The sequence below is a fragment of the Desmodus rotundus genome, chromosome 12 (genome assembly GCF_022682495.2).
Source record: "Desmodus rotundus isolate HL8 chromosome 12, HLdesRot8A.1, whole genome shotgun sequence".
NCBI lineage: Eukaryota > Metazoa > Chordata > Mammalia > Chiroptera > Phyllostomidae > Desmodus > Desmodus rotundus.
Window position 1 is genome coordinate 97,214,590 of NC_071398.1, and position 12,690 is coordinate 97,227,279.

Genomic DNA, 12,690 nt, shown 5'->3' on the forward strand with positions numbered 1-12,690 from the left:
AGAGCTGTTAAGTAGTGGACTGGGTTAGCAGAGTCTCAGAACCTGGGACCACGCCAGGGGCACTTCCCTGCGCAGGGCGTCAGAGTACACGTTCTGTAAATCTGCCCCCCGTCTGTGGAGAGCCCGCTCTGTTTACAGTGTGGTGGCACAGAATCGAGATCATTCCTAGCAAAGCGACGGAAGGATAAAGCAAAGGCAAACCAGCAATCATAGCAGACTGTCTCCGGCCCTCGGGAGTTCGGCGCACACCCGTGAAGGCAGCAGTGTCTGCTGGGGTCTCCAGTACACCCCACTCACAGACATGGCACAGGGAGCAGAGGTGAGCAACCCAGTGGGACCAAAGAGGACAGGATGGGAAACACACATTTATTTTCGAGCTCTTCAGGCAGCCTCACCAAGCCGGAGGCCACATGCAGTGGAGTATGAAACCAAGAAAAATGAGACTTAGAAAGCACTGTGCGTTCCATTTCTTTGATCTGCGGCAGGCCGGGAGCCCGAGGCCCGGCTGGCGGGGGCTGAGAGGCCAGCAATCACACCAGCTTCACAGTCTTGAGCATGTCAGACAGGACATACGTGTCGTCCCAGCCCCTGCCCGGCTTCCGCAGGGTCTGCTCTAAGGCCTGGGCCTTTTCCAGGAGCTCTGGCGTGGCGAGTGGCCGCTCGGGGCGCAGCTGACAGAAGAGAATCTCGTTCACTTCCCCCTCGATGCGCCGCACATACAGGAGGGGGAACACCGCCTTGAGCCCACCCAGCACTGAGTCCTTGAGCCCCAAGTCTCGGCACACGAGGTTGAGGATAAAGACACCTGTAGGTGGGAAGGAAAGAGAATGACCGCAGATCAGGTGACACGTGCAGACGGGCTCCGCCCTGAGGGAAATACCAATGCGGGCCCCAGGGAGGCTGGCAGTGACTTTGCAGAGAACACAGGCAGGGAGAGCAAAGCATGGGAAATGCACGAACCGGAGGAAACGTCAGCCCAACGTCTTGCTCTTCTGTGCTAACCAACAATCATACCATTCTCCATGCCTCAGTTCCCCACAGAACTGCTTTGAGAAAAAAATAACTGATACGCCAAGAAAAAATGTAGCAACTCCGCAGAGATGTTACATCACACAGTACTTATCAGCCAGCGACAGCCAAGGTCACCTTGTGACAGGGAAGGGTCTAAATCAACTCTGCTCAACCACCTCACACGAAATCAAACCACATCGCGGGCCACGAACATGTGGGTTCAGAGCCCCAGCCCTCTCAAAGGCCTGGGTTGGAGCCCCAGCTGTCCATCGTATCACCTTGGCAAATCTCTTTACCTCAGTTTCCTCATCTGAAAAGGGCTGCTAGGAAGCCGAGATAACAGACCACCTAGTCCAGGGCCTGTGGGAAGAACCTGACTGGGAGCTAGCGCCCCCTGCATGTGGGAACATGAACTACTACAACCACTTTGTAAACAGGTGAGGGTGACACCTCCAACCCACAGATACAACAGATACAACGGACTTGTGTGCCCAGCAGACTTGCAAACATTTCCCCGAAAGGTAGAAAGGCATCGCTGGAATGTCAATGACAGCACTACTTACAGAAGCTCCCAGCAGGAACCGCCCACCCCCAGCAACAGAGGGAGGGCCTGCGTGCTACAGCCACAGTGACACTACGCAGCAACAGGAGGGACAATGAAAACGCGACATGAGCATCATGGAGAGCGAAAGAAAACAAACTACAGACTCCCTTCTGTACAACCCATTTATGCAAAGGACCAAAGCAGACAAAGCGAGCTGTGCTGGCAGAAGTTAAGACCGGGTCATCCTCCAGAGGAGGTGAGAGATGGGCGTCTGGGAGCGGGAAATGCCGTCTGCTGTGGGCATGTGGGCATGTTCAAAGGACGGGGATCAATCAGGCTACGCTTATGACACATGCATTTTTCATCGTGAAGAAAGAGTGTGAAGGGCCCACCCGCCCTCTGTTCTCATACCTTCGGGAGTCAGGATGCGCTTGAGTCTTTGCAGGAAGGGCTGGTCCACAAACGCAGGGGGTGGGCAGCTCATTCCCAGGGTGGGGTCCTTGCTGTCTACATCGAACATTATGACGTCGTAGTGAGGCCGTGCTGGGAAAGAGAAGCAAACGAGGTGCTGGCTTTGCTGGATGAAGTGGCGCCACTTACATTCCCGCGCCACACCTCCCCTGGGACCTGTCGTGGCCCAGAGGCTAAGCCAGGACGACATGGAAGATGTGCCTGTGAAGGGCACTGACGTCACCACCTAGGGGAACCATCATCAGGCTTCTGCTGTGACTGCCCCACATCAGAGACAGGGTCTCCGTCTCATCTTCGGGGGCCCACCAGCAGGGTGATCACTGGGTGAAGGGTCTGTCTATCCCAGGGGCTGGCAGCCCTGACAGAACATCAGAGCTGCAGTAGGGAGCTTGTAAATACTTGGAGAACCTGGGCTCATTCTTGACCAGCTGAGTTAGGAACCCCATGCAGCAGGCAGCAGTGGGCAGGGGAGGTGGGGGGCCTGGTACTCATCCTCAGCTCCCCCAGGTAAGGCTATAGGCCGAGGTGAGAACCACCGATCTGGACAAAGCAGCTGCCTCAGCCTTTAAGGGCTGACCCAACAAATGGTAACTTGAATTCATCTCTCGAAACAACATATGTTGCCTCCTGGGAGACAATGTTCTCAAATTAACATTAGTGTAGCTCGTCTAATTACTTGAACAATAGCTGGCTCAAGAACAAACTGATTTTGGTACACGGGCAAAAGAGAACTGCTGATGAACTGGACCCACCCCAAACTACATTGGTAACAGTCGTGCTGCAAGGGGAGGGCCTGTAGCACCGTTGGGTGGTTCTCAGCAAACCCTGAGGCTGTGACAATAACCACTCAACATGAACAAACACTTACTTGGGCTACGGCATGCCCAACCCTGTTCCCAGCATGTACCTGACAGAGGTTTCGTAGAGAACAGCACATGTGGGCTCGCTGGAGTCCAAGGACACCCACAGCCCACTGCTGCAGCCTCGAGCCTCCGACAGTCCTAAGGGCTGTGGCAGTTAGAGATCACGGCCAGGGCTGCCCACATTGTGGACTGGGTACCATCCACGTGCCTGGCACTGTTTTAAATGCTTCATGTGTAGAAGCCATCTTGGCCCTGAGCCCCCGGAATGGCTCCAGCCCCAGAGAGGGAATCTGTCTATGAAACTCTAAAACAGCTCAGCTCGGTTTGCAATTAAAATAAGGCAGCATCTGTCCATCCCAGCACCAGAGCCCGTCTGGCATGCTGTGCCCTTACTGGAAGAGGACCGGATGCAGTGAGAACCATAGCACCTGTGTCGGAACAAGCAGACCAGGAAAGGAGGGCAGCCTGAGCTCCCCAAGGTCACTCAGCACTGAACCGACATGACTCTGCCCTGAGGGACTCACACGACAGAAAGTTCCCGTCGCTGGGAACCCATCTGTAAAGCTGCAGAAGGATCAAGGCACCTCTTGCAGAACACGAACAGAACGTTTGCCCTAAGTCTGGGACACGAACTGAGCAGAATGGAACCTTCAGTCCAGGAGCAGCAGGGCTGCTGGGACTCCCACTGAGCAGCACCTGCCGCAGGGCTCCGCGGCCACAGCACTGGGACACTCAGGGTCAGATAGCCATTGTTGTCAGGGGCTGTCCCGTATATCATAGGAGGTTCAGCAGCATCCTTGGTCTCTCCCACCAGATGCCAGAAGCTCCCCTATCCAATAGTTATGACAACGTTCACAGACACTGCCCATCGTCCCTGAGACTCAGGACCACTGCTCAGCAAGAATGCTGTTTGGCTCTATTTCTGGCTTCACCTCCAGCTGACAGATTTAGAAAAACCACCTCCCAACACACACCCCAACCCTTCCTCCCCATTCCTCACCCAGCAACAGACTGCAGGTGGCTTGGGACAGGGAGGAGGTGGCAAGGTTGCAGCATCAAAAGAGAAGCCCACCGTCTGTGAGCACCATCGGGGCCGGAAACGGTCTGGTTTACCTGCTGGACCCCAGCCCCGAGCACGGCGCTGAGCACAGGGCTGGCACTCTGTGTTTACTGAACTCGTCTATCAGCACATGGGCGGACGACAGACTAGGACAAGGCTGATACTGCCGCTTAGAGGTGGATTCCGGAGGCCCTCGCAGGCCTGACAACCTTGGATTGACAACAGTCTTCCCTTGACACCCCCCAAACTCCCCCGAGAGCAGTACCTTCTCCCTCCGCCAGGCTGGTAATGTAGTCCAGGCCATCTGCAATGTGGACCTTCATCCGGTCACTCTGGGAGAAGCCAAACCACCGGGTGGCCACTTCCAACATGGAGGGGTCGATCTCCACAGCCTCAACGCAGGCCTTCGGGAAATGATCGTGGACAAAGAGGGGGAGGCTGCCCCCGCCCAGGCCTACCACCAGCAGTGCCACTGGGGTCTCTGTAAGACAGGAAGGAAGTCTCATTTCACCACCTGCTCCCCGGAAAGTTGGGTACCAGCCTCAAGAGGGTGAAAGAGGGAGTCAGACTATTGGCCCTGCCCAGAGGGGACAAGATTTAGGGACCTGGTCTCCCTGTCTCATCCCAGAAATTTCAGAGTTAATTTGACGTCTGACAACTCAACCCTGGTCTCACAGTCCTTCCCTTACCGGATCCAGAGGATGAACCAGTGGGTTGTTATGGCCCTTTAAAGATCCCAAAGCACTCAGCTGATCTATTGAGAGTCCCCACCATAAGCTTTGTCAGACCCCTCTACAAAAGGGGAGGGACAGTGGCCAACACCTGGTTCGTGACCACAGGGCAGTGTAGAGGCACCCACTGCACAGCTTTCCACTCCCGGGCCATAGCTGCCCCTCAGACACATCGGCTGGGTGAGGGTGGGCCATCTGAGCCCCAGAAACTACAGGGAAGCAAAGGCCCAAGCCCTGGACCTAAGCACAGAGGAACCACAGTGACCATGGGGGATGGGAAGAAGAGAAACAAGACTCACCGAAAGGACCCCATGGCCGGGTGGCTCAGCTGGTTGGAGCATCACCCCATACACCAAAAGGTTGCGGGTTCGATCCCCGGTCAGGGCACATACCTAGGTTGAGGGTTCAATCCCCAGTTGGACCCAATCCCCAGTCAGGTCAAGTATAGGAGGCTACTAATCTATATTTCTCTCCCCCCCACATACACCCTTCTTCCCCTCTCTCTAAAATCAATAAAAAACAAATGCTCACGTGAGGATTTAAAAAAAAAAAAAAAAGTCCATCAAAAGGAAACAGGCCCTGAGAATTAAGTGTAAGAACTGAGCCTCTAGGGACATAAACCAACACCGAGACCAGCCAAACGCAGGCCGTTCCCACGAGAGCCCGGCAGGGACTCTGGGGGAGACAGCTCAGACGCAGAAGGAAACACGGACAGCTCGCTGCTGTGGTCGGGGCCGAACCTGTTGTCAGTGATAAGGCCGACAGCACAACCAGTGATACAAGCTCTCTCTTCAGTACAGCAATTCAGGACAGAATCAAATGACGCATTACTGAAAAACCAGGAATGCTCCCTAAGTGCGGGGCCTTTCTCCAGAGTCACGATTTTTAAAGGCTCCATCCGGTTGCGTGGGTATACACATATGCGAAAATTCACCGAGCTGAGTAACTGAAGATCTCATGGGATGTACTTTACATCTTAATTTTTAAAACGAATGAGTAGAAAACAAATGCTTAGACACTGACACACGTAAGCATTTCAACATCACACCCTCAGTTTGAGGAATAAGTGACGTGGATATTTGCGGAATCAGCAGCTGGGTGGGAATAAGGAAGATGTGAGGGGATGCGTGTCCATCGGTCTGGAATCACTGCCCCCAAACTGTGAGCAGCCACCTGGACCACCCTGCAATCCCCCGGCTCCTCATAGGACAGCGCTGACAACGCCCTCACCTAGGAGCAGCTCGGGGCTCCGCAGCAGGGCCAGGCCGGCGACCATGGCTTTGTGGTGCTCACAGCACAGGTAGCCCTTATCGATGGCCTGCCCCGGGGCTGCAGGGGGCTCCTCCGGAGTCCCAGCGGGCCGCTGCTTCCTCCTGTCCTTCTTCCGTTTCTTCTGGGCTAGAGAGAGAGAACCAAGTCCTGTGCTTAGTCCACTGGCCATCTGACAGCACGGCCCCCAGGGGCAGCGTGCTGCAGCTGACTTGATGTCCCTCTCGAACCCAAACGTTGCATATGCAGGAATTTTGAACTGGCTGACGTGTTGGTAGCTTGGCGGCCATTTTTATGCCACAGAAATTAGCAAACAGTACATATCAGGGCTTTCTTCCACCCAAAAGACATGGCTGTTAACCATTTAGCACACACCCAGAGAGCTGGAAAAGGAAAAGGAGGGAGTCGGAAAAGTGAAGTGGCAAAGACACGCCCAAAGGCCTGGGAAAACTCGGCTCAGTAGTCCTGGCACCTGCTCGCTGAGAAATGTGAGGCCGCTGCTGGGATCTTCATAAACTTGTCAGGAGAAAGGACTGAGGTCACTCATTACCTCCTCTAAGCCAATTACTATGCTAGGTTTTTTATTCTGAAGAGTTAATAACTAGGCCCAGAATCAGTAGGTGGTGCAGCCTAGATTTGAACCTGGGACTGCCTGTCTCCAATGCCTATCACCTGTCTTCTTTACCACGCAGAGTGCACAAATGACTCACCTCACAGAGCCCCACTGAGTTCGTACACAGGTCTGCCCAGAACAATCAGCCCTTCTCCTATTGCCTCCCAGCCAGGCCTGGCTGAAGAACAGCACACACACCGTGTTCTGCGTGTGGCCACTCACACCGAGAGCCCCGGCGGTAAGAGGACTACACACAGGGCCATGTGCCTCTGTTCTCAGGGACCCAGGTCTGTCCTACATCTCGGCCAAACTCCCAGGTCCTATGGTCCACCCCAAATCAAGAGTCCATGCTACGTCCATCTGGGTCCCACCACCGGGCCTCTGAGGTCTCACCTCTGTGAGACACATCCTTCAGCAACCTGGCTTCCGACTGCACCACGTTCCTGTTGCTGAGGAAGATGAGCCGCCGGAAGTAGCGCCTGTCATTCCCCTGCACATCCTCGATGACGTAGTCGCCGCTCAAGGGGCTGCAGTCTTGGTGCTGAACCGTCCGCTCTCCAATGTCCCCACCCACAGACAGGAAGGGCACCTGCAGGTACAGCGGAGATGTGGCCAAACCACCGGCTCAGTTAGGAAATATGAGAAAATATAGCCCCTTCCCTGGTGGGTACCCGGGGATCCACACCGAGGTTCTGGGCAGCAGAACGCCAAAGGTGTAAAGCTCTTCTCTGGAGCCTTTGACTTGATCTCGAAAGGTTTACTTCACCTTTCTGAAAACCAGCTCATCCCCCAAACCATCAGTGAAATGCAGTTGGTTCCTCCCAAGAAACATGAGAGTCTCTCAACAGTGATCCTCAAAAGCACTTTCGGTAGCCCGGGACAATCAAAGCCCGAGGGAACCCGCAGGAAGGGACCACAATTACGAGAGAAGGAATCTGAATGGGGGCTATGGTAATGAAATCCAGCGGGAAGCAACCGCTGCAAACGTGGAGAAACTTCTCCCTTCACTCAGCCTCAGCTTTCTCTCCCATTATTCTGAACAGGAGAGAAAAATACTTTTCCCCCCTAAACTTTTCCATTTCCCTCCCCAATCTTTACATCTGTTTTCTTTTCAAAGACACACGTGAGTATGTAACAGTCCCCAGGGACTCCTGACTTTGCAGAGACACAGGCCCCGTGAGAGCAGGGCACAGACGACCCTCCCTCGGGAGCTGATCCCTCTGGTGGACCCGCCCCCAAGCCTGCCAGCCAGAATCAAACCCACACTTCTCTGTAAGAAAAGTCAGGCTGGTGGGCAGATCCCAGGCTGGGAACCGGAAGCCTGTTCTTTTCAGATCTGTTACTGCAGCCCCGAGCCTCCAAGTACCTCGGCTTTCCTCTGTATCAAGAAGGATGAAGTCTTTGTCCTTACTATAAAGTCCTTGCAATTCAGGCACCTGTCAATTACCCTGCCTTGTGACCAGGATGTCAACTGATAATTCCGTATCACAACTTTAACAAAAAACCTTCAGTTTCCTTCACAGGGAAACACCAGACCAGCAACACTTGTACCCTGAAAATATCCATTCTACCCTCAGACAGTGAAGACTCCAAGCAGCGAAGGGCCTCAAGAGTCCTGTGCAGAGCTGGGGAAATAGACACACAGCCCAAGCAATTTGCAGAACCAAAAGCTGAAGCCTGCAAAGCAGACAGCGTTTCCTTCACGCCGTTTCTGTGGAGTCCGAGAGGACCCCCACCTGGACCCAGACCCAGGAGCTCATGTGGGTGTCGATAGGGGAAACTGCTTGCCTTCCTTGCCCTGCCTGGGGCAAGGGAATGTGATGTAGGTCCACTTAGCTTTTAGCTGCTGACATGCCCTTCAGGAGCTGACCAGGGTCACAGACCCTACCCTAGGTCCTTCTAGGGCACCCTCTGCCTTCCCCGCTGCTAACGTGGCCCCGCCAGAGACAGGTGAAAGCTGCTGCCAGAGCTCCGTTACCTGCTGCTGGGCGGGCATCCCGGCCGGGGCCAGCTCCATGACTCTGGCCGACAGCTCGGCCTGGATGCTCTCCATGTCTTCGTACTGCTGACCTCGGTGCAGGGCCACTGTGATGAGCCTCCTGAAGCCGGCGCTGGCCGCCAGCTGCTTCCGGCCCTCCTCCATGCCAAAGAGCCACTCAGTCTCCCGACCCTGGGGGACTGGAAACAGGCACCTGGTGACAGGGAGTCCCAGGAAGAGTGTTCAAGCCCACTACCAGTATGACCACATGGCAGACAGCCTGCCCCTGCCCAGGCCCAGCATCCCTTCCAGCTGTGACCCACTGAGGGCTATGATGCCCCACAGCACAAGGCCCAGAGCAAAGCAGCCATCAGACATGAGACAGACCAAGGGGGAATAAGAAGTATGAGTGCACGTGTAAACGGGAGGGAGGCAGGTATCTGTTTCAAGAAAAAAAAATAGCAATAATACTAACACTTATTAAAAGCTAGGCATTAAAATGAATTGAATCTCACAGCCCAGGATGCAGGTAATATTATCACTCCTATTGTATAAATAAGGAATTTGAGACACAGAAGCTACATTAGTTGTCCAAGTTCACACAGCTAATAAAGAGCAAAGCTGGGACTCAGGCCAGCCCTGGACCCCGTGCCCACAGCCAGGACGCTCCTCGTTGCCACAAGTGCAGTTAGGGTATAGGCTGCTTGGAAAAATGGCTCAGTCATCAGAAAACAAATCACCAGCAGGACCCTATCAACACCTTGTTTTTCTCTACATGTTCTACTTTTGAAAGCCTTCCCTCACACCTTCTTTTGATGGTTGTTAATGTAAGTCTGGTATTGTTTACCCCTTTCAATAATAATGTTAAAGTTCATAAAGCACTTACCATGTGCCAAACACCATCCTAAGAGCTTTTACACTTCTCACAACTACACAAGGTAGTTATGATCTCACGTTACGGATGAGGAAACTGAGGCACAGAAAGTAACATGTCCAATGCCACACCACCAAGATATGACTGGGACAGGTTGGAACACAAATAATCTGGTTCCAGAGCTGACTTGTTTAGCCTCTGCTCTATACCATCTCTCTAAATTCGGCAGAGGCACAGCAACTTCCGGAGCTCCTCTGACTGCTCCCATTACTCCACGTTACAAAGTAACTATCAACTCTACACTGTGTGACTTGCCTAAATGTATCTGAAATCCTTCTCTCCTCCCTACCAACCCCATCCTCCCACTTCACCAAGCCTTCGTGATGGAAGAGAAGAAATAAGCTTCAAATGTAAGCAGGTAGCTGGAGGGCTGCCACTGTTCCTTCCTCATGCCTTGGCTAGCCTAACCTCTGAAAGTAACCGCCCCTACAAGATTAAACCAGCCAAGGCAGACCCATCCACCAAAGCCCCAGCCCAGCCCCTCCAGGGAAGAGAGGGACCAATCCCAACTCACTGATGAAAATGGCAAAATGATTGTCCCGCGATGGTTTCACAGTGGGGCTGTCCACCACGTGGAGGGTGTAGCGCGGCTCCCCCGTGTCCCCATTGCACAAGTCCAGGGACACACTCCCCAGCCCGGCCTTGCGGTACAGCTGGCTGCAGAGCCAGGCATACTGCTGACGCTCCCGCACCGCCTCGGCCAGCCGCTCGGCACTCTCCAGCCGCACGGGCTTGCCCTGCTCCTGAGCACACAGCTCAAAGATCTGAAGGGCAGAGCCAGGGACTGGCCTGAACTTGGTCATGATGAAGGCAAAGACAGGCAGGGGGAACCGAGGCTCTGAGTCCAACACCTGGTCCTGGCTGTTGGCCACCTGATGCACCCTGACCATCCACCCCTCCCGAGAGAAGTGACCCACTGCTTTCTTCAGGACGTGGGCCTGAGCCAGGGAGATGCAGAGGTAGCGACCGCCCACCTGCAGGACACGGCCAACCTCAGCCAGCATCCTGTCCACCTGCCGCAGGGTCTTCTCCTCCTCGTCTGTCAGGACGGCATCCAGGGTGCCCTTGTCCAAAACCACCTGGAACGAGGCGTCAGGAAACTCCATCTGTGTCATGTCCATCTTCAAGAAGCTCATCTGGGGCCGCAGGGTGGCGTTGCGTTCCTTCATCTGCTTGATGACGACCTCACTGATGTCAATGTTCACGATGTCCTGATAGCCCACATCGTAGAGCTGCTCGCTGAGCTCTGAGTTCCCGCACCCAATCACCAGCACCTGGGAGGGACCAACACCATGCAGGTGAGCAAGGCAAAGGAATGTGCTTCACCTGCTTCAAGGCAACAAGTCTCACCTGGGCCACTGCATGTTTTTGGAAGGGGGGGATGCTGTTGTTACAGGAGACAGTACCATTGTAAAGCCGATTCTAGGCTCCATCTTGAAACACCTCTGGTTAGAGGAGTCTCATTCAGCAACAGCAATGCAGGTTGTGTGCAAACAGGCTTTCTGTATTGCAGAAAAAACTAACCATGGTTGTTCTTTTCCTGAATCAAGCATTTATTACTCAAGAATTGATAGAAGTCACACCAGAATCCAAATGCAGTGGGTACCGTTGAAATCTATTTGTTTTACTGTTGAAAACCCAGTTCTGGAATAATCGTATTCCACTCATGCCTTTGGCTCCTCATGATATTCTGACATTTTCTGAAGCCAAACTTAAAAAAAAAAACAGGTTGTTGCCTCCCGCTCTATGGAACGACCTCCCACCTGATCCTTTGAAATTCTGCCCTGATGTCACCAGCCCCAGAAAAGCATGGCACATACAATGAAAAGTGCATAAGCTTTAGAGTCGGCGGGGCCAGAGTTTAAATTCCCACGTGGCCATCTACTTACACATATGATCTTGAGCAAGAAACTGGCTCTCAGGACTTCAGTTTCCCCATCTGTGGAATGCGTGCACCACCACTCACCTCACAGTTTACTATGAGAATTCAAGTCTCAAACACACACCCCCCACCCAGCACAAGGCTTGGCACTTAAAGCCTTCTACACCCTCCTTCCTTCCCCACCTCCACCACAAGCCCACCTCCATCAAATCTATTACTGTACTTATCACTTTTCACTTCTGAAATGTGCGCAGGGTTTATATATGAATGCTCTTGTAGCTTGAGGGCTGAGCACGCTGCCTGAAATTCAGTGGCCCCCACAACCACTATCTGATAACAGATTCGTGCGTCAGTAAAGCCACAGCTAGCGCCCGCTCCACAAACAGGCAGAGACAGAAACGCACACGTGCTTTCCTAGGAGGCGGTATCTGAGTTGGGTTACCAACAGAAGCGATTCTTCCAGGAGGGTTACTAATTAAAGGATGGGCTTGGGGCAGGAAGTCCATCATCTCATAAACCTTTACAAGAGTTTTTTTATTGTATCTTAGCTAGAATAGTGCGTGAAATCCTGAAATTACGGGCCCAGTTAGGGCCCCCACGCCTATCACTGTCCCCCATGTGCACGATTACTTGGAAGGCAGTTCCCACTTTCCCGCGCGCGCGCGCACACGCACACACACACACACACACGGCTGCCAGGCCGCACTTACCTTTTCCCGGGGCTTGATGTATTTGTGCAGCACCCCGCACAGTTCCAGGTAAGTCCCATACCATTCGAAAGCTTTCTTTCCGCGCTGCTGGAAGAACTTCTCCCAATAGTCAGCGGAGCCAAACTCCTTGGAGCTCTTAGGTAAGAGATTCATATTCCCACACCGCAGATGCGTCAAGACCGTCCCACCCCCTGTAAGGGCGGTACCATCGGAGGGGCTTTCCCCCACGCTGGCTCCGGGACACTTCAGTGGGATTTCTTCCCACGGACAAGCAGCCCCGTTGATTTTCCTCCCACTCAAAACCCAAAGGAGTGACCTTTACATGCGAAGCGTACGCGCGAGACACTGAACCTAACACACTCTTCCCACCTACCCCAAGCCCACAGCCGCTGCCCAAGAGGGGAGCCCCTCACTCTCACAGAAGTCGATTTTAGAAGCGGCAATCATATCCGGGTGCGACGCTTCTCGATTGGTCGGCAGCGTCTCCTTCGCTCATTGATTTTCGTTCCTGGACCCTCATTGGCTGAGACAAGCTCGTCTTACGCAGGCGCTGATCGTTTATTTACCTGAGGCGGAAGGGGACCGGCCCGCGGGTCGGGGCGGAAGTGGACGGTTGCCCGGGAA

General features: G+C 53.8%; 1 protein-coding gene across 2 annotated transcripts; it reads right to left on the minus strand.

The window, feature by feature from the left end:
• Positions 1–340: 340 nt before the first annotated feature.
• METTL13 (methyltransferase 13, eEF1A N-terminus and K55) lies at positions 341–12,554 on the minus strand. 2 transcript variants are annotated; one of them, XM_053914811.2, is made up of 9 exons: positions 12,067–12,554; positions 11,364–11,413; positions 9,989–10,748; positions 8,541–8,740; positions 6,956–7,151; positions 5,911–6,078; positions 4,215–4,430; positions 1,967–2,098; positions 341–805 (listed from the first exon to the last, which is right to left on the minus strand). In XM_053914811.2, the coding sequence occupies exons 1-9, from the start codon at positions 12,128–12,130 to the stop codon at positions 531–533; spliced, it is 2,061 nt and encodes a 686-aa protein (XP_053770786.1). In that variant the 5' UTR covers positions 12,131–12,554; the 3' UTR covers positions 341–530. The 2 variants fall into 2 exon arrangements, with proteins under 2 accessions (XP_053770786.1, XP_024409190.2); XM_024553422.4 differs by lacking the exon at positions 11,364–11,413.
• Between the last annotated feature and the right edge of the window lie 136 nt (positions 12,555–12,690).

Bases quoted from the DNA above. Each gene is read 5' to 3' on its own strand.
- METTL13 (XM_024553422.4), bottom strand. From the start codon at position 12,219: ATGAATCTCTTACCTAAGAGCTCCAAGGAGTTTGGCTCCGCTGACTAT. The intron at 4,431-5,910 runs GTGAGGGCGTTG...CCTGTCTTACAG, and splicing joins GAGCCCCGAGCTGCTCCTAG to AGACCCCAGTGGCACTGCTG. The intron at 806-1,966 runs GTATGAGAACAG...TCCCACCTACAG, and splicing joins GCGCATCCTGACTCCCGAAG to GTGTCTTTATCCTCAACCTC.